The sequence below is a fragment of the Centruroides sculpturatus genome, unplaced genomic scaffold, assembly GCF_000671375.1.
Source record: "Centruroides sculpturatus isolate CEXI.00-Female unplaced genomic scaffold, Cexi_2.0 scaffold1057, whole genome shotgun sequence".
NCBI lineage: Eukaryota > Metazoa > Arthropoda > Arachnida > Scorpiones > Buthidae > Centruroides > Centruroides sculpturatus.
In genome coordinates, this window is record NW_019385234.1 from 33,626 (window position 1) to 54,565 (window position 20,940).

General features: G+C 27.9%; 1 protein-coding gene across 4 annotated transcripts in view; it reads right to left on the reverse strand.

The window, feature by feature from the left end:
* Positions 1 to 107: 107 nt before the first annotated feature.
* Positions 108 to 20,940, reverse strand: part of LOC111636523 (rab GTPase-binding effector protein 1-like) — an 82,394-nt gene continuing 61,561 nt past the window's right edge. The window contains exons 8-13 of one of the 4 annotated variants that reach the window (XM_023381804.1): positions 17,080 to 17,215; positions 9,124 to 9,381; positions 8,690 to 8,808; positions 5,337 to 5,634; positions 5,166 to 5,254; positions 108 to 397 (exon numbers count right to left, since the gene is read on the reverse strand). In XM_023381804.1, coding sequence (XP_023237572.1) covers positions 170 to 397; positions 5,166 to 5,254; positions 5,337 to 5,634; positions 8,690 to 8,808; positions 9,124 to 9,381; positions 17,080 to 17,215 — 1,128 coding nt within the window. In that variant the 3' untranslated portion in view covers positions 108 to 169. Of the gene's footprint in view, positions 398 to 5,129; positions 5,255 to 5,336; positions 5,635 to 8,689; positions 8,809 to 9,123; positions 9,382 to 17,079; positions 17,216 to 20,940 lie in introns of all 4 variants that reach the window. The other 3 variants (XM_023381806.1, XM_023381803.1, XM_023381805.1) reach the window with 3 other exon arrangements.

Genomic DNA, 20,940 nt, shown 5'->3' on the forward strand with positions numbered 1-20,940 from the left:
GTGTTTTGTGGTGTTAATTTATACTTAAGTAACAATAATAGTTACTTATTAATTATAATAAATATAGATTTACACAATCATCATCAAAAACAAAGTTATTATTAATTACCCAGGAAAAAGTTAAACTAACAATATAAAAATTTTGAATGACAATTTTTTAACTTCAATACTAAACCTGATTGCGTGAATCCTGTGCCATGTCATTAAATTTTTGTTCCATTTCTTGACAATATGTCTGTTGTTTTGTCAATTCTTCTTTATACCTTTCTTGTACTTGCTGTAGAGTAGACATTTTTCTTTTCTGTTCTTGTTCTGCTCTTTGTAGTTGCTGTAATTGTAATTCATAATTGCTACACATTTGACATGGCTGCCCCAATTTTTCTCTAGCTCTTCTCACCTATTAATAAATTTTAAAATACACTATAAAAGCCATTTTTATTTAAAATTGTATTGTACAATATATATGCATTCATTTAACATATAATTCAATATAGTTTTACAGACAGATTTTTTTTAAAACTGAAAGGTAAATGTGTAATTTTAATATGAATAGGCATTAAAGTCAATATTGTAGATTAAATCTGATACTATTCACATATAAAATTCATAAATTATGTGAAATTAATTCAGAATAACCTTTTAACTGCTTATGTCATGTCAAATATCATGAATAAATCTGAACTGGATCTAGCACAGTCAATTTGCATTAATATTTAAATAAGTATCTATCTTTTAAAATATATTCATGCTAATTATAACAACTTTAAATAAAAAGTATTATTTTTTTCAAATAAATAAATAAAGTTGTTGTAGTTAGCATGAATATACTTTAAAAGCTATATTACTTCATTTAAAGATGAATGCAAATTGACTGTGCTACACTCCTATTCAGACTTATTCATGATATTTGGCATCATATAAGCAGTTAAAAAGTTATTCAGATTTAATCTACAATATTGACTCTAATGCTTATTCATATTAAAATTACACATTTATCTTTCAGTTTAAAAAAAATCTGTCTGTAAAACTGTATTTAATCATATGTCAAACTAATACATACAATTAATATCTATTATATATCACTTTTATAACTGATCACTAAACAAGCAAATATAAAGAATTATAACATTATAGAAAGTATACAATTACAAGATAAAATAAAAATTTGGCAGCATAATATTCTAATTGTAAATTTATTCAAAATAACTTTGAAAATTTATTTTGCATGCAATAGTGATTTCTTAATATTTGGTTTTTCTCTAAATAATTTAAAAAATCAAATTGCTCAAGAAATCAATTATTATACAGTGGGTGATTGGTTAATGAACATAATCCATTTCAAGACTTTGTTCGCTATCAAAATTGTTCATTAACTGATTATCAGTTTACCATAGGTTTTTATGGGAATCTGATTAATCTGTTCTGGAGACTTCCAAAAATAAAAATTATATACTTTCTTACTACGTTTTAGTTATATGTAATAATAAAAATACATATATACACTGTCTTGCATTTTTATTAGTTATGTTTTTTCTGTTTGTGAGAGTTAAAGAATCTGTCTAATGTCAATTGCTTTTCTTTCTTCTTCAGGATTTTTCAGAAGTAATTAATAGCATTGTAATTGTAGAGTTCCCTAAGCCTATTAACCTCAACTTGCTTTGGATGCCATTCTAAGAGCATTGTTCTGACATCCTCCCACTTCTTCAAAAGATGTTTAATAGCAGATATTGGCATTAATCCTCTTTTTCAGAAGAATATATATCTCATCGAGTCTCTTGGTGTCCTTCATTCAAGCGTTTTTGGCATTCTTCTGTCGTCAGATCTGTTTCAGATGTCGTCAGGTGTTCTATTATGAGCTTCTTCAATGTTCTTTATTTCTCAGATGTGATTTTTGTTACTTCTTTAGCTGCTTGAGTCTTCTTGATTATACTGTGTCTTTCTTAGATAAGATTGAACTGCAGCCTACTGTAGACCTGTTCAAGCCATACTGCCCAGCAACATCAGACATCTTCTGCCCACTCTCTATCTTTGCTATTATACTCTCACTTTTCGAAAATAAAAACTGACACAAAACTTAATGAGTGCTCGCCCAACAGTCTCATGAATACTATAAAAGAATTGTTTCTGTCAGAAAAATAAAAAAACTGGAATTACAAGGAAGAGTTTCAAAGTTCAGGGGAATACTATCCAATTAGTATATACCAGGTTGAGCGTTGATGTCGACATCTCTCACACTCCGAAAAGTTTTGAATTGTTGCCTGAAGACAAGAGAAGACCAATCAGTATTCATTATTTTATGTTGCTTCTTCTTGTGTTTGTTCTGTGAGGTGTTCATTATCTGAACATAAAAATCTTTTGCAAAAGTGTTTGTTATCCGATTTGTTCATTAACCAATCACCCACTGTATATCCAATTAAGTTTAAGAAAATATTCAAGTGAATTATTCATTCATACATTTACAGAAGAAATGTTATTTGCTCTAAAAATATGTAAAACTTGACACCAACTCTCAAGTTAAATTAATATTCAATTATTTGATCATATTATATTATTAATTTTAATGTATGAAGCTAGAATTTATTGTGATAGAAAAAAATAAAAGGGAAAGATGAAAAAGATGCTTTATTTCATGACAACTAAGGGCATATTAATTAGAAAAAATGTGTTTAAAAACCTGTTATGCCTCATTGTTCCTTCTGCACCTTATTGAGACACATGGCATTGATCTAATCTCATTTGCAATATCTTGTGAGATGTTCTACTTTTTTGAAGTTCTCAAGCTCTATAATGTCAGAGGACAGTTTTTAAATGGTTTTAAAGCTGTGTCCCCACATGTTCCATACATGCTTGATGAAGGGACTTCATGGGATTAAGGTCAGGACTTCATGCTGACAAGGAGATAACATTAATACAGGTATACCTCGACTTACGTCGTTTCGAGTTACCTCGTTCCCGATTATACGTCGTTTGTCCAAAAAGTATATGGAAAAATAAAAATCAAGTTTAAGTCATTTTACCCACAAATATTGAAGTCGTAATATCACTAGAAAAGTGTTTAAAGCACATAAAATTGTATTAAAATATATACATTTACAAGTATGTACTGTATTTACAGTACATGCATTCGTAAATTTAGATTACTTTTTTCTGTACTATATTAAAAACTAAAATTTATTTGTTTGTAAGCTTAAAATAGATCCTTATTAACCATATTTTATTAAAAATGCATTAATAAATAAAATACAGAACCGGAAATAGTAATTTATGGTTTAGCCTAGTGACAAGTAGATTCGGAGACAAGTAAATTCGACTTACGTCGCCTCTCCTGGAACCAATTACTGATGTAAGGCGAGGTATACCTGTATCAACTTTGTTCAATGTGTAATGTGTAAAGCACGAAGTCTAGCATTATTGTGCAGAAACAGAATATGATGCAAATGGCATCAAATACTCTGAGAACATCTCATGTGTAACATCTGCAATTAGTCACCCCTAATGTATGATGCACAGGTCAGTATATGCCCCCAATGTTATGCCTGCCCATGGGCTACTCTGGGAGTAATACTGCATTCTTCATACAGCTCTCCTGGGTGTCTCCAAACTTTTTGCCATCCATCAAGAGTGTGGAAAGTAAATCAGGAGTCATCAGGAAACACAACATGGCATAGTCACTATGCTCACTGGTAAACCGTAGCCTGGCAACTCAATGTGCCTTGGTGAAAAGTGAGCTATTTGTGGACTAACTTGCAGTCATGTTAGTTTCATTTAATCTTCATCTCATTGTTCAAGCCATCCTTTTTCTTAAATGTAATCCAACAAAAGCATTTAATAAGTGCATCACAGTAAGATACAATGGTTTTAATACATGATGTGATAACTTTATTCAGAACTTTATTTTGTGATAATTTAATATTGCTCTTAGCTACCGCATCATTTTATAAATACAGACAAAATAAATAAAAAATATTTATGGATCAAAGAACTAAACTAGTGGATAAGTAAAAAATTTAGAACTAAATAAAAACAAAATGTTTCATGTAACATAAAGTAAGAATCAAATGCAAATAAAATATCTATATCATTAAAAAACAAATTAATATGTTTATATCAAAATTTGATCTACTAACAAGAGAATATCAAAACTTCAATATTTGAAAAATTAATTTTTCTCAAATTTACGTCTAAAGAATTTTGGAAGCAAAAATTTTATCTAAAAAATAAATTATTAATAATATAGATAAACTAAACTGAATTGACAGAATTAAAATATAATAAAACCTAATTTGGACACCCCTATATTTTGAAGACTTTCACATAGACAAATTCAAATACTTTTACATGTAAATGATACTCTGATCTTGGACACCTTGAATTCTCGACACTTTTTTGTGATTTAAGATGGACATTTTCAGTAATTTGTCTTTAATTTTTAACTGTTAAGCCATCTTATAATGGTTTTAAGGTCTTATCAGTTAAAAGATAATAAGGAAATTTATGACAAACTCTTTTTATGGCATTTGGGAAGATTTTCCACAATTCTGACCACCAATATCCTCAGGCATCATTTCTAGCAAGATCTGGCAGAATTGATTCTCTAGGCTATCAAAACTGGAGTAATTTATAACTATGAGTAAAAATTATAGAACATTAAAGTCAAGAAAAGTTTTGCCCAATCATATAATACTTTCATAAGATTCTTAAAATTTCACAGGTAGCTTAACTATGAACCATTGCCTATGCATTTATCTTTACATTATACATTTGTTTTTTAAGTCATGTGAAAATAACCTTGATATAACTAAATTTAAAAAAACACAAATATTTTGTGTTCTTTTAATACCAAAACAATGTTGTGTTAAAAAAACTGCATTTTTCTGTTGCAATTTACTTAAGTCAAAATAAATAAAATTAGTGATACATCTAAAGATTAGTGATACACTAAAGAAAAAAAAGTCAAAATATTTTTATATTCATGTTTAAAACCGGATAAAAATGTATTAATAAAAACAAATTTCTAAAAATCATTAATCATTTTGGTTCAAGTAATTAAATTAATAAAACAAAATAATGCAGTTAAAAGATTAAATTCACTTTTAATAATATATTATTTTATTAGAACCTTCCATCACCTCTTCCTCTAAAAGCTGCCATTCTTTTTCACTTACTAATCTTTTCCCTACTAGTGAAAAAGATTCCATTTCTGCTCTTGCATTATCCAAAAGAGATTTTCTTGCTTCAAGTTCTGGTGTAATATCTGTGAAGATATTATAAATATACAATGTCAGATATTTTTCTCTGTACAGAAATAATTTGATAAAAATTTTCATTGAACTAACCAGAAAGAGCTTTAAGCTGATCCTGTGTTAGACTAGGTAATTTTTTTGGACTCCATGGGCTAGATGATCCATCTTCCAAACCAGAGAGTGAACGAGTTTCAGCTCTTATCTCACTTTCTTGACTTCTTTTATGTTCAAGTCTTTTCTCTGTAAGTCCATTAAGAGAAACAGAACGCCAAAGATTTTCTTCTTTACAGTATGTACATGATGTAGGTAAATGCAAAGTATTGCTTCTAGATGATGCTTGAAATATATCTAATCCTGTTTCACTTAACCCTTCAGGTGCACTCTGACATTTCTATAATGTATGTAATAACAAGAATAAAGCAATGTGTAATAATAATAAACTCTTTAAATAAAAACTTAAGCAAATAACTACATACCACACCAGGATAAAGTTAATAACATGCACTGAAACCAATAATCAATGTGAAATAAAAATAAACAACAAAAAACTATGTTTTCTAACTCCTTCTGAGTTCTTCTTCAGGTTTCCCAATGGTAAAATAAAACAGATTTTCAACATTCCTTCTATTTACCATTGGAAAACCTGAAGAACAACTTGGAAGGAGTTAGAAAACATTAGTTTTTTGTTGTTTATTTTTATTTCATACCAGTTATTGATTTCAGTGCATATTGTCAAATAACTAAGTTTAAAAAAAATACAGTTGTCAAGAAAGTAATGAACATTTTTACACCATTATAATTTAATTTTTTAAAAATTCAAAAAATGAGAAATAACTTTGACACTGTGACAGCTACCTTACTGAACCACATGAAAACGTGAAAGATTCATATACAAATAAGAGCATGTTCTTATATGAAAATTACTTTAAAAAAAAAAAAAGAAAGAAAGAAAGAAAAAACCAAAAGAAAAGAAAAAGGACTCGCATGAACCTTTAACTGATGCATAATAAGTAAAATGTAATAAATCCAAATGTTTTCAGTAAATCCGCTGGATCTTCTAAAAAGAATAACGAATATGAGAATTTTTGAACAAAATCGAACAATGTAAATATGTAAATTTCAAATGTCCAGTTCCTCTGTGCATCAGTTCATGTGACATGTTTAAAAATGTTCTAACTTAGCCATCAATGTCCAAAACAGTTGTCAATAACAAATCAAAAATCACACAACAAAAATAAATTTACACATGTATGAGATGTAATAACCATAACATAAGGATATATGTTCCTGCATTTTCTTTGAAATTAAGAATATAATGTTAAGTTTGTAGTAAAGTTTGCCAGGCCATTGAAAGACCAATCTCGTCCTTCAAATTAACGCAGGAGGATGTGTTGTATGCTTTAAAAATCTCCATTGCTTCCAACCATTTGAAATGCTCAAGGTGTGGGTGGTGGTGACTATTAATTTTGCTCCTGTGAAGTCTGCCACAATTTCGAGATCAGTGGCGTATGTGGAGAGCAAGGTTGTACATCTATTGTATTGTATATCCACCCAGTAATCTGTCGATGTTAGACGGGTCTTTCCCGTTGCAACCCATCTAACATCGACAGATTACAGGCATCTATAGGGTTCCTATTATGGACAACCAATTTGATAGAAATATGGTGTACATAGGATCAACAAAACGTTCAATGGGAGTCAGATTAAAAGATGTTAAATGAAAACCTCACTCTCCACATATGCCACGGATCCTGAAATTGTGGCAGACTTCTCAGGAGCAAAAGTAATAGTCACCACTCCACATCTTGAGCACCTCAAATGGTTGGAAGCAATGGAGATTTTTAAAGCATACAACAATCCTCCTGCGTTAATTCGAAGGACGAGATTGGTCTTTCAATGGCCTGGCAGACTTTACTACAAACTTAACATTATATTCTTAATTTCAAAGAAAATGTGAGAACACGTACCCTTATGTTATGGTTATAATATTTTTGACTTGTTATTGACAACTGTTTTGGACATTGATGGCTAAGTTAGAACATTTTTAAACATGTCACATGAACTGATATGCAAAGGAACTGGACATTTGAAATTTACATTGTTTGATTTTGTTCAAAAATTCTCATATTCGTTATTCTTTTTATCCAGCTAATTTACCTGACAAAGAACCTGAAAGGGGTTCTGAAAATGTTTGGATTTATTATATTTTACTTATTACGCACCAGTTAAATGTTCGTGTGAGTCCATTTTTTGTTATATATACCCCAATGTGCAGTTCAGGATTTATGAAAATTACTTGTTTTCATTTTTGAAACACACGTCCTTCACTTATAAGAACATGCTCTTATGTGTGCCAGTTTGTTTTGGCTTAGAATGTGTCCACACATTTACCCTTCACTGAATCTCAAGCAAACATTTGGTGAATACTGAGTAGCATGAATGGTTTACTTGCAATAAATGTTCAGTGTTTGCCATTTACTAATTCTTGTTGGTAAATTGTGCAGAATCAAAGGAGATGAATATTTGCTTCTGTACATTTGTGTCAATCTTCCACACACACTCATGTATTTTGTTGTTTTTGTCATCAGTATTGCTATTTTATTCTTTTTAAAACTAGATCTAATCTTTTATTTTTGAATTTAGTTTATAGTTAATATATTTATTTTTTTCTATGTAGTTTTTTCTAACCTTTTTTTGCAATACAGTTTTAGTGTGTTATTTTTTCAAAAAATTTCTTTATTGTTTTTACATTCACATTTTTCTGCTTTAGTTTCTTTTAGGCTTTTTTCATTAACAGATATGAACTACTCATTGAAGTGGCACAATTTATTGTTTGAGAATTGTCCACTTTCTAGATCTTTGATGAACATTTATTGTTCCAGCAATGAACTGATGCTTGCTGACAAATAATCAAATGTGTGTACATTTGTGCTCACTATGTGATAAAAGTTTGACAAATAGTTTGATGAAAGGTAAATAGCAAATGTGTGGACATGCACTTATAAGAGCACTGTATTGTTTGTCTTGTTTCAGTAATTTATATAATTGATGTTCAAACAAGTTTATGTGACAATTAACTCTATATTTAACTGAAATAAAGTTAGATTCTAAAAATGAAATTTAATATATACTAATATTAATTTAAATTTGAATAAAGTTCATCAATTTCTTCAAATAATATAATTAAACATCCATAAAATGTTGTTAGTGCTACACAAAGAAATATGTTTTCCATATTTCTTATTTATATTATATTATCCATATTTATATTATTTAGCCCTAGCCACATTTGAAAATTATCATTCACAATAAAAAAAATCTCTCTATTTTTTATTAGATTTCTTGATAAATCATATACTGAAGCTTTGTGACATATTTTTGAATACTGTACTGTATATATTTGTAACCAACTGATAAATAATACATATAATTATTTATAGACTTACATTTGAATTTGATATTAAAGAATCTAACAAATCTACAGATTTGCTATCAGCAGAACAAAATCGACGATGCATCATAGGTGACATTGTTCTTCGAGCGAACTTCGTAGATAAAGGTGTACCTAGAAAATATATAATATATTTTTACATAATTTGTTTAAAATATTTACTTAAAAAAATGTTTTTTTAGAAGTGTTGAATACTAGATACTTTTATTTAGTTGACTAAATAAAAGGTTGAGAATAAGCCATGTAATTGTTTTAAAAACACGATCTAGTGTTCAACACTTCTAAAGAAAACATTACAACATGGTTTCACAACAAATGAACATATTTACTTAATTTAAAATATTTGTTGATTAATATTTAATTTAAGTAATAATCATAAAATTAAAATTATATTAAATTTATTTTTCATTACAAGTTAAAAATTATTACCAGGCTCTGGTTTATCTTGAGATTCAAGTTGATGTGGAATTTGTAAACGTGATAATCTTCTTTCCTGATCCATTATTTCTGCATCTTTACGTTGCATTTCAGCAACTTGACGCTGCTGTTCAGCAGTCAAAACACTCTGCATTCGCCGCATATCCATAAACTGGAGCCTCTGTGCTTCTAGAAATTGATCATTAGCCATTTGCCAAGTACGTTTTAACGATGCATGCTCTCTTTTTTCCTTTTCTAACAGTTCACAAACTAAAAAATATATAATTTTTATTATAATATACAAAAATAAGTTTTTGAAATTTAATAAAATTACAATTACAGGCTGTTTTCATTTTAAACCAATTTGATTTACACTGGTTGATAAGTGTGATAAATTTAAATTTTCTCAAAAATGCTTTTAAAAAATTCCTTCCAGAATGTGTAGAATATTTTTTCAAACTGCTAAATGCAAATATATTTTTTTCATGCCTGATGGTAATGCTAGTAGCAACTTTACTTTAATATTATGTGTCTGTATCAAAAAGTATCTCCTTGTGTCTCCACTCTCATAACTTTTATGATGGGACAAATTGTGTCAAAAGTGGTTTGGATTTACCTTGATTCTTGGTACACAGGTCTATCTAGTGGCAATTCCCAGCAACTACATGCTTGCACATTGACGATCTGAAATGGCAACTTACATGGATGTATGATTAAAACAACAAGCTATTATCAAATCGCTTACTACAGAGAGTACACTCTCTGTAGTAAGCAATTTGATAATAGCTTGTTGATTCAGACTGACATCCATTGACACTTGAGTGTCATGTATGAAGATGCATGCATTATTCTCAGTACAATTAGGAGATGGGTAAGGGCTGTGAAAGACAAGAATCCTGCTGAAATGAATCTTAATTTGTAAGACATGGTCATTCATTGCATACTTATGATCAAGTATGCAATGAATGACCAGTGTCTGTCTGCACATAGCAAAGACAGATGGCTATCTGCCTTTGCTATGTGCAGACAGATACTGATGGATTGGTTCATGAGAATCAATGATGCAGGCAGACAGATATTACAGAAATTTTGCGCATTTCACATAAGAGTTTATCACATTATCCAGAACACACTGCAATATAAGAAAGTTTATATGCATTGGTTGACCCAATGCCTTATTGATGAAATGAAAGACCAGTAAAAGGAAATTTTTGTAAAATTCTTGGCTGGCTATGACACAGATGATGATGATGACATCATCTGTGTCACAGCCAGCCAAGAATTTTACAAAAATTTCCTTTTACTGGTCTTTCATTTCATCTCCATCTCATCTCAATCTCCACAGAATTATGACTGGCAATGAATCCTGAGCACACTACTATGACCCTGAAATGAAACATCATTCCATGGAGTACAGTCGACCCCCCCCTATAAGATATAGATACGTTCCAATTTATTAGGAATCCGATTTCTTACAAGTCGTTCCAATCACAGCCCGACACGTGTCAAGTTTACGGACTACGGCTGATTGAAAGGTTTTCTTCCATAAAATTAATCGATTCTACACTAATCCGACTCAACATTTCCAAAATACGTATATTTTTTCGTAGTTTTATAGGAATCGTAATTATAGAGACCGTAATTATAGGGGGGGGGGTCGACTGTACAGACATAAGAATTCACCTCAAGCAAATAAATTCAAAGCAGTTCCCTCAGTGAGAAAAGTTACAATTACTGTTTTCTGGGACTGCAATGACATCATTCATCTTGACTTTCTGGATCATGATGACTCAACACAGAATGCTATGTTGTCACCCTAAAAAATCTGAAGTGAAGGCTACATAAGGGATGTTCTGAAAAGATGGCAATTGATGGCAGTGCTTGACCTCACATGTGCAAACAAACATGCACAGCAATAGAGAAGCTTTGATTTGATGGCATTTTACCCCATCCATCATAAAGCCCAGAACTTTCAACTTGCAATTTTTTCTTGTTCTTAAAGCTTAAGGAACATCTCGAGGGCAATGTTAATTCTCTTCAGATGCAGGTGCAAAAGTGATTTCTTAAGATTTCCAACTTTTACAGGGACGGGTTTGAACAAGTCATTTCACATTGGCGCACGTTGCTATGAATGGGAACTACGTGAAAAGTGATTACATCAATTGACAGAGGATTTCAGATATCTTTTCAAACTTATATTTCTGAAATATGTCTATCAGATATTATTTTTAAACATATCATCATATTAATAGTGGTTCTAAACAGTGTCACTTTAAAATTCACCATTTTAAAGTGAATTTAATGTATAATAATGAAAATAGAAAAAAAGAACAGCCATATCAAATAAAAGAAATTAGTGAATCCAAATATCCAAGTTGTCAAGAAGTCATATCAATCCATAATTTTAAAAAATAACAACTGATACCATTAAAAAATTTCTTGTTAATGACAATTTATTGATTGAAGAGTGTTGCCAAATCAATCCTGACTTTGTGAGGTTGAGTTAAAATGAAGCCTCAACAACTTATTACAAAATTCTTGAGAGGAAAAGAAAGACACAACAAACTTTGGATTCATATTTTACAAAGATACACAATCCACAGCCTTGCCCATTATTAATAGATGACCCTCAACCAGAACTGTAATCATAGAAATGAAGTTGCATCTAGTGGTAATGCTATAGGAGATCAATACAGTAGTGGCATAAAAACTGCATCATCATTTTTGGTTATAAATAACTAAATTATAATTTATGTATTATTATTATACAGTATTTAGTGGGTTATACTCAGTTGATACTGGTGGCTGTGTACTATGCTGGACCAGAGTCAAGGCATAGCAACCAAAAACTGAAATTAAATAAGCATGTCAACGTCTGTATTCAGGAATTTCCTAACAATGTGTCATGTATTCAATATAGTGGCCTTCTGTAGTGTAATGTATATATTTCTATTCAATTGTAATGTTCCCAGGCTTTTGTGTAGTGTGTGGTATCACACCTGTACAAGAGAGAACAATAGGTACAATAACTACCCTATCCATCCTCCACAGATGCCTTATTTCCTGGGCAAGTTCTGTGTACTTGCTGATTTTTCCACTGCATGCATTTTGTACATTGTGAGTGTTTGGAATGGATATGATACGTCTATAATGTATGTGATTTTATTGTGTTTGTTAATGAGTGTGATGTCTGGTCTGTTGTGGTAAATTGTTTTATCTGTGATTGTTTCATCTCTGTCATAATACATTGTGTGTGTGTTGTTTTCCAATACTGTCTGTGGAATGTATTTGTAGTATGGTTTGTGGATGTCTAATAATTTGGGTTTCTTTGCAAGCTCTTGGTGTATTATATTTGCTACTTGATTATGTCTATGTAAATTTATTATTATTATTATGTATTTGTAAGAATTTTTCAGTAGTAAACATAATGTTTTCATTGAAAAAATGATAAAATAATATATATAATTTTTTTATTATAGAATAAATAGGGATGTGTTCTATAATAAAATAATTTATTGTGTGCCAATTTTGTTTATGCCTCCTCTTCCAAAAATGCATCGCCAGCATAAAATGAAGACAGCCTGTATATTGATTGAATGAGCCAAAAGTCATCATCATACCAAATATATAAAAATCCTATAATTTTTATCAATTATTTTCATATTTTGAAAAATCAATCTAAATCTAAAGAAAGTTATTTCATTGTTCATGATCAAAATTTTGAGCGTTCTACAATTTTTTAAACAATCTATTCTAGATACAAGAAGTCTATTATGAAATTTTAGTTTTAATTCGATTTAATATAAAATTTAATACAATTACTTTGATTAAAAAACAATATGAAATTTCTTTCTAGCATCAAAGAGATATTAAATAAATAAGCAAATGTAATGACAAGTAATTCATAATGCTAGGATATATGCACTTATTATTATTTTTGAATAATGCAGCAAGGTTAATGAAATTTTTCTAAATGAATAGTAAGTTTATAATACAAACACAAAACTATTTACAAATACATGAGAANCACCTGTACAAGAGAGAACAATAGGTACAATAAGCACCCTTTCCATTCTCCACAGATGCCTTATTTCCTGGGCAAGTTCTGTGTACTTGCTGATTTTTCCACTGCATGCATTTTGTACATTGTGAGTGTTTGGAATGGATATGATACGTCTATAATGTATGTGATTTTATTGTGTTTGTTAATGAGTGTGATGTCTGGTCTGTTGTGGTAAATTGTTTTATCTGTGATTGTTTCATCTCTGTCATAATACATTGTGTGTGTGTTGTTTTCCAATACTGTCTGTGGAATGTATTTGTAGTATGGTTTGTGGATGTCTAATAATTTGGGTTTCTTTGCAAGCTCTTGGTGTATTATATTTGCTACTTGATTATGTCTATGTAAATTTATTATTATTATTATGTATTTGTAAGAATTTTTCAGTAGTAAACATAATGTTTTCATTGAAAAAATGATAAAATAATATATATAATTTTTTTATTATAGAATAAATAGGGATGTGTTCTATAATAAAATAATTTATTGTGTGCCAATTTTGTTTATGCCTCCTCTTCCAAAAATGCATCGCCAGCATAAAATGAAGACAGCCTGTATATTGATTGAATGAGCCAAAAGTCATCATCATACCAAATATATAAAAATCCTATAATTTTTATCAATTATTTTCATATTTTGAAAAATCAATCTAAATCTAAAGAAAGCTATTTCATTGTTCATGATCAAAATTTTGAGCGTTCTACAATTTTTTAAACAATCTATTCTAGATACAAGAAGTCTATTATGAAATTTTAGTTTTAATTCGATTTAATATAAAATTTAATACAATTACTTTGATTAAAAAACAATATGAAATTTCTTTCTAGCATCAAAGAGATATTAAATAAATAAGCAAATGTAATGACAAGTAATTCATAATGCTAGGATATATGCACTTATTATTATTTTTGAATAATGCAGCAAGGTTAATGAAATTTTTCTAAATGAATAGTAAGTTTATAATACAAACACAAAACTATTTACAAATATGTGTTAACAGCATTATGAGATAGAAAGTAATACAAATTTTTAATTTTAATGTGTACTTGTTATTTATGTATTTAAAGTAATTATAATAATAAACAAAAATATTGACCAATAAATTCTAAATTTTGTTAAAAGAACTTTTTTTTAATTTTTCTTCAACAAATATCATTAAATTATTTCAAACTGATGTATTATCATAAATGATTAAGACAAATGAATCTGAAAACATTTCAGATTAAAATTTATGTTATTTCTGTATTTTATATTTTTAACAATTTATTTATTTTTTGAAATAAGTAATGAAACCTGTAGTACAAAAATTTAACTAAGTAAAATTTTCGTTAAAGTTTTTTTCTTATTTTAATTCAATCAATGCTAATAATTCTAATCCAGTATTTTCAGTAATTTAATGTTAAGTGTATAAAAAATAAATAGACAAATTTTTTCTTTTTTAATGACATAATACTATGCATGATAATTTTGGTTCCAAGAAATAATTTTTAACATTTTTATGTTGACCCTAAGAAAAACATACAATAATTTAATAATATATTAATAGTATTTTAATAATAAGCTAATAATTATTTATGATTTAATGTACTTGACAAACTGTATCATAATTTATAAACATATAAATAATAATATGCTAAACCGTTCAATTTTTTTATTCGTTTTTCTCATCTTTTTATTCAGTGAACATTTCAGCTTGATTATTTTGATATTATTTTTGAAGTTACAATCTTATTTTAAGTTCATAAATTTACAGTTATTTTATAAAGAATGTGTAATTTTCAGAATTTATTTTTATTCTGGATTTCTAGAGTAAAGACTATTGTTTAGTTTAAATTGGAATACATGATAATGCATGGAATTGCAATCCAAATTAGATGTACATTATCATCAAATATACTGCAATCAATTTTACTAGAAGTAATTTAAAAATTGATATAAATAATTTAGTAAATTTTCTGTAATCTATACAGGTATACCTTGAGTTACATCATTTCGAGTTACGTCATTCTCAATTATATGTCGTTTGTCAAAAAAATACATGGAAAAATAAAAATCAAGTTTAAGTCATTTTATTCGACTTTATATCTGTCTGCCACAAATATTTAAGTTGTAATATCACTAGAAAAGCATTAAAAATACATAAAGTCATATTAAAATAATTTACAAATAATGTTTAATACAATCATCATAAATCCTAGAGAATGAAGTATGAAAACATCTGTGACTCTGTGTTGTCTTATTTAGCATTCTTCAAGAACTCAATATTGGCATTTTCCATGGTAGTTCCAATATCTACCGTTTGGCGTTGTCAGCACCAATCGATATTGGTAAATTTAACATAAATTAGTTTATTTTCTACTATCACAAAATAATTTTAATAACTGTATTTGTTATTCAACCTTACAAAATTATCTTATTTTATAATGTCTTAGAGCAAACCACATTCACAAATAAAGAGTCTGCAATGTACTATAAACACCACTAAATTCTAAACATGTACATTTACAAATATGTACATACATGTATTCGTAAATTTAGGTTACTTTTCTCTGTACTATATTAAAAACTAAAATTTATTTGTTTGTAAGCTTAAAATAGATTCTTATTAACCATATATTATTAAAAATGCATTTATAAATAAAATACAGAACTGGGAATGGTTATTTGTGGTTTAGCCTAGTGACAATTAAATTCAGAGACAAGTAAATTTGACTTAAGTTGCCTCTCCTGGAACCAATTACTGGCATAAGGTGAGGCATACCTGTAATTATGCTATCTATAATTAATTATATTTTAAAAATTTATTTTTAAGTATTCCTGTTCATTTAAAAATTAAACAAATTTCTTTATTTTCTGTAAGGAAAAAAAATATTAAAATATATGAAATTTAAATCTAGGAAATACATGAAAATGCTCTAATTATTCAAGAAGCAGAGTATTTTTTTAATACAAAAAATTTTACTGTTGTAAAAATTACTGTTGTAAAAATTTTTTTACAACAGTAATTATTTCTTTCTCTTTAGTTTTAGATAAGAACAATCTGGGAATGACCAAACAAAATCTAAAATTAGGTTCTAATGAATGAAAAGTGTTGTGATAGTAGTTCTTTAAAAATAACCAGAAAAATTGTAAATGAAAGAAAGTTTAATAGTAGTTCAATGACTGTTCTGATTTTCATTTAATTTGTATGCAGACTCAAAATATTTGTATAAATAACAATAAACTAATATTTTAGAAAGTAAAATTTGAAAAAGTTTAGACTATAACATACTTTAGTAAGAAAATCCCAGATATTTCAGTATGTAAACTATGCATTGTTTGTATGTTTAGTAATAAAACTATCCATTTATGTAAAATAGCAAAAATAAATTTATTGAATTCTTCCTTTATCGAGTAAATAAAAATTTTAAGATTCCTATTGCTTCTTGGTGCATAAATATATCACTTGATTCATATCTCATATGGCAATATAAATGACAATGATATACACATACACACACACATCATAAAAAATTCTATAGTTTTCTACTCTATTTCCACATCTACAATAATTATACATAAAACTGTTGGAATCAATTTATTTTGTTATTCTAATGACAGAAATAATTGTCTAAACAATATAAAAAAACATTATCTTTTTAAAATCTATTTAGACTTAACTAAATTATATGAATGCAACTGTTAATTCTTTCAGCTCTCAAATTGTGTTACTTTTAGCTTTTATTAAATTATTTACATATTAACTATACAAAATCAGTTTGAAAATAAACCCATACAATAACATTATAAAATTAAATTCTTTTAGTAGTGCAGATAATTACGTAAAAAATAATTTCAATGATTATATCTAAGCATATCAAAATTTTGTTCATATTGTATATTTGAAACCTTTATTTTAAGATATGTACCTTCTTGTAACTCTTTCTTTATTCTGTCCATATCATCTTGCATTACACTCTTTTGTGTATTCAAGACAGCAACATACATTTCTAAATCACTTCTAGAAGCTTTTTCTGCTTGAAGTCCTTGGCTTAAACTAGTTAACTAAAAAATATAAGGTATAGTTAAAGAATAATTATTTTAGATAAATTCTTGTAAATTTTCTTTTCTTATGTAAAGAAAATAATAATCACATACATAATAAGCAGTAAAGTTCAATATTTAAGCTACCACATTTATCTACTAGAGTTAAATGATGTTTAATATTTAAAACATTCAGTAACAAAATATTAATACAGTAGAGCATCGATTATCCGACTCGATTGGGGACTGGGGTTGGCCGGATAACTGAAAAAACGGATAACCAGGAAGTATGAAAAAATCCATTATTAGTGTAGTATATTAGTATATCTCATGTAATTAGTATATTAGTGTATCGCTATTAACCTACTTGCGTTGAATTTTCATCGATGTTAAGCCTAACAAAACGTTTTTTAAAATAATAATTGTCGCTATTGTATCGTTAAAAATTAGAAAAGTAAGCCTCGTTTAAATACTGGCTCCCTTTCATGGTCGAGCCAGTGTTGCCAGCTAAAACACGTAAAAATACTATTAAAGTAGCCAAGACATAGCCAAATATTGTAGCGCCACATCACTAGCGGACATTTGAATTTGTCGACTAGAACAGTCGGTTAACCGAGGTGACGGTTAATTGGGGGTCAGATAATCGATGCTCTACTGTAATCTGCAAAAACTAATATTTAATAAGCTTCAAATTTACAAACAGAAATCTGAACTGTTAAATATAATTATTTCATAATTTACACACACATTAATTTACATAAGAATATATTTTTAGCATTTATTTTAAAGGTTATACAGTAAAACCTGTATAAACCAAAATGGCATGATATTGAATATCTTTTCTGTTTTGACAGTTTACCCATTTTAAAAAAGTGTTAGTATTTTTTTAACCTTAAACTATACCAGGTAAATATTCCCCAGTTACGTTCATTTTAATAGTAAAATCATTTTTATTACACACATAAGAAACATTTTGTTACTGAGTTTCATTCAAATTAGTTCTAGATGATTCCAATTAAAGATGGAATTATCAAATGAGAACTATTCAATTCTAAAAAGTTCTCATTTTGTGCCAGGTATTCAAATACTAAAAGTTCTAGGTTACACTCCTTTAGCTCATACAACAGCAAACAAGCTAATTCCAGTACAAAAAATGTCTCACTCTGCCATTAGAAATTCTAATCACATTACTATAATAAAGAGACTATATTCTGTAATCTGACTTCTCAAGAAATTTTAATATTCTAATTAATTGTTAACTTTGATCTCTTTAAAGCCAAATGATTGCCGAATTATATCAGGCTACATTGATATTATTATTATTATTATTAATTAAATGCTAAATAATTTGGGACTAAAGGTAGGTGTTAGGATTTCATTGTCTTGATGTATTTGTTTCAAACATTTTAAAAGAGCTGATTATGATATATTTAAATCTTTGTCAATATCTTCTATTGATTTACTCAATCACCTTTTTTCAGAAATCTTAATTTTTTCTTCCTTTGTTAGCACTCAAATTTGCCTATAATGAAGCAAGAATCACAATAGCAAGTGTTAAACACAAAATTACTAAACAAAATATGTAAAGTAAAGTAACCTATATATTATTGAGTTCGTAAATTCATAAAACAGATTTTGCTACTTTCTAAATTTATGAAACAAGTGTAGTTTATATAATATATTTTTGTGATTAAAATAAATATTTTAAATTAAAACTTTTGATGCATTTTGTAACTTATTTATTTATTTAATCAAGAAAATAAATAAAAAGTTAGATTCTGTATGTATAAATAGTATTTTGCTTGTAAATATCAATACTATACTTTTAATGACAAACTTTCTAAAATATAGTCCAATATAATTCAGAAAACATATTTCTTATTATGTTTTTTGAATTTTATTGGATTAGAAAGTTTTCATTAAACATTTTTGAAGATATTTTATATTTCATTATCACATCAAACATTTGAACTTGGGATCTAAGTTCAAACTTGAAATCTATTTATAGTTAACATTAAAAAAAACTTGAAATTTTCGGTGTCATAGAATTTTATACTTAATAGCTATTTTTTGACTGAAGCTAAGATAAAATAAATACATTTTCAAAAGGATTTTTGTATAAAAATTCTAATCTCTTAATAAATAAGAGATACAATTCCAATTTATCAGTTCAGTGTGATATTTTTTTTTTTTTTAAGCTAAGTAACTGTATGGCTTTAAAAAGATATAATTCTGTTAAATTGTTATATATATAAAAGTTGAACATAAAAACTGCAAAATAATAAGGAAATTAAAATCATAAAATATAAAATATTACTAAACTAAATTTCTATTACTAATTTAATATTAGATTTGCAGGTTTGTTTGGTTTGTTTTAAGTGAGGGATAGTCATCTTTAGTACGTCTGAGCCTTACCTGTTGTGTTCAAAATAAATTCAAAATTCAAAAATAAATTAATTAATTAATTAGTTTTATAAATGTAGCTTATGGAAATCATATCTTATAAAACATCACTGTCTTACATAACTTCAATAACAAAATCAAATACACTCATCCCTCAATTTACACAGTAGATATGTTCCTAGAAAAATCATGCAAACTGAACCGTGTAAAATGAGATACTGAATTCATACAAAATAGAAGGATATGTTCAATTAAACTGAAACCATGTAAATCGATCTAAAGAAGGCAAGGGAAAGTCAAGGATATGCTCTTTATAACCACGTAAAATGAGATAAGGATTAAAGGAAAAAAAGGACGAGTTCATTAATTTTTAAAGGTAATTTAATGCTTATATGTACAGTACTTTTTCAATTTATTTTTGAAAATCAAAAACAAACATTAATTAACACCGAATACGGTATAAAAAGAAATAAGTAAAAAAAAAAACAAACAAATTAACAATGTTGTGTGCAAATAAAAACAATAAAAGAATTTAAACTTAAATAACCTTCATAACAACTATAATTTAAAAAACAGAAATAAAAATCAGCCTTTACTCTTCTTCAGAGCTTTGTAAAGCTAGAAGTCTCCTTTTCTTTGGTAGGGCTGGTGTAACATCACTATATGAGTCACTAACAGAAAATTCATCAATGTTTCCCATAGGTACTGCTTCACTAACTGAGATGTTGGCTACATTTTCCACTTCATTAATAAAAGTTGATTTACTTTTAGATGGTATGAAATCAGTGATCATCAAGTTACAACAATATTATGAAATAAATTATTAAAAATGCAAACTCTTTTCACCTGTTATTAGAATTCACTTCGGTGTTTTCTTTCTTATTCTTAACAGGAACTGTCTGGACCCAAGATAACTTGAGCTAATTTAAATAAGCATACATAATATTTTGTTGCTTGAAATAATTCAAACAATGCTTATTTACATTCTATTGGATGTTATTTATGACCTCAGCAAGTTTTGTAATTTTACACCTAATAAAAGTTTATATTTTGGACCATTTTTTGGTCCCAATCTATAGAGATAGTGTAGTGGATTGAAAAATCATGATGTATTTGAGTATTTACAGTAACTGATTTACAGTAGAAACCTGTCTTCCCCTGAGATCTGTATGAGAATAACACACGAACAGATACCAACAGCTGTCTCAAAAACTCTTTGTTTTCATTTAAAAACAGTGTAAAAGTGAAACCATGCAAATTGAGTACCGTGCAAATCAAGGGATAGGTATAAATACAATACTTAATTTACTGATTTATTGTTTTACTACACTTCTATTGACTTA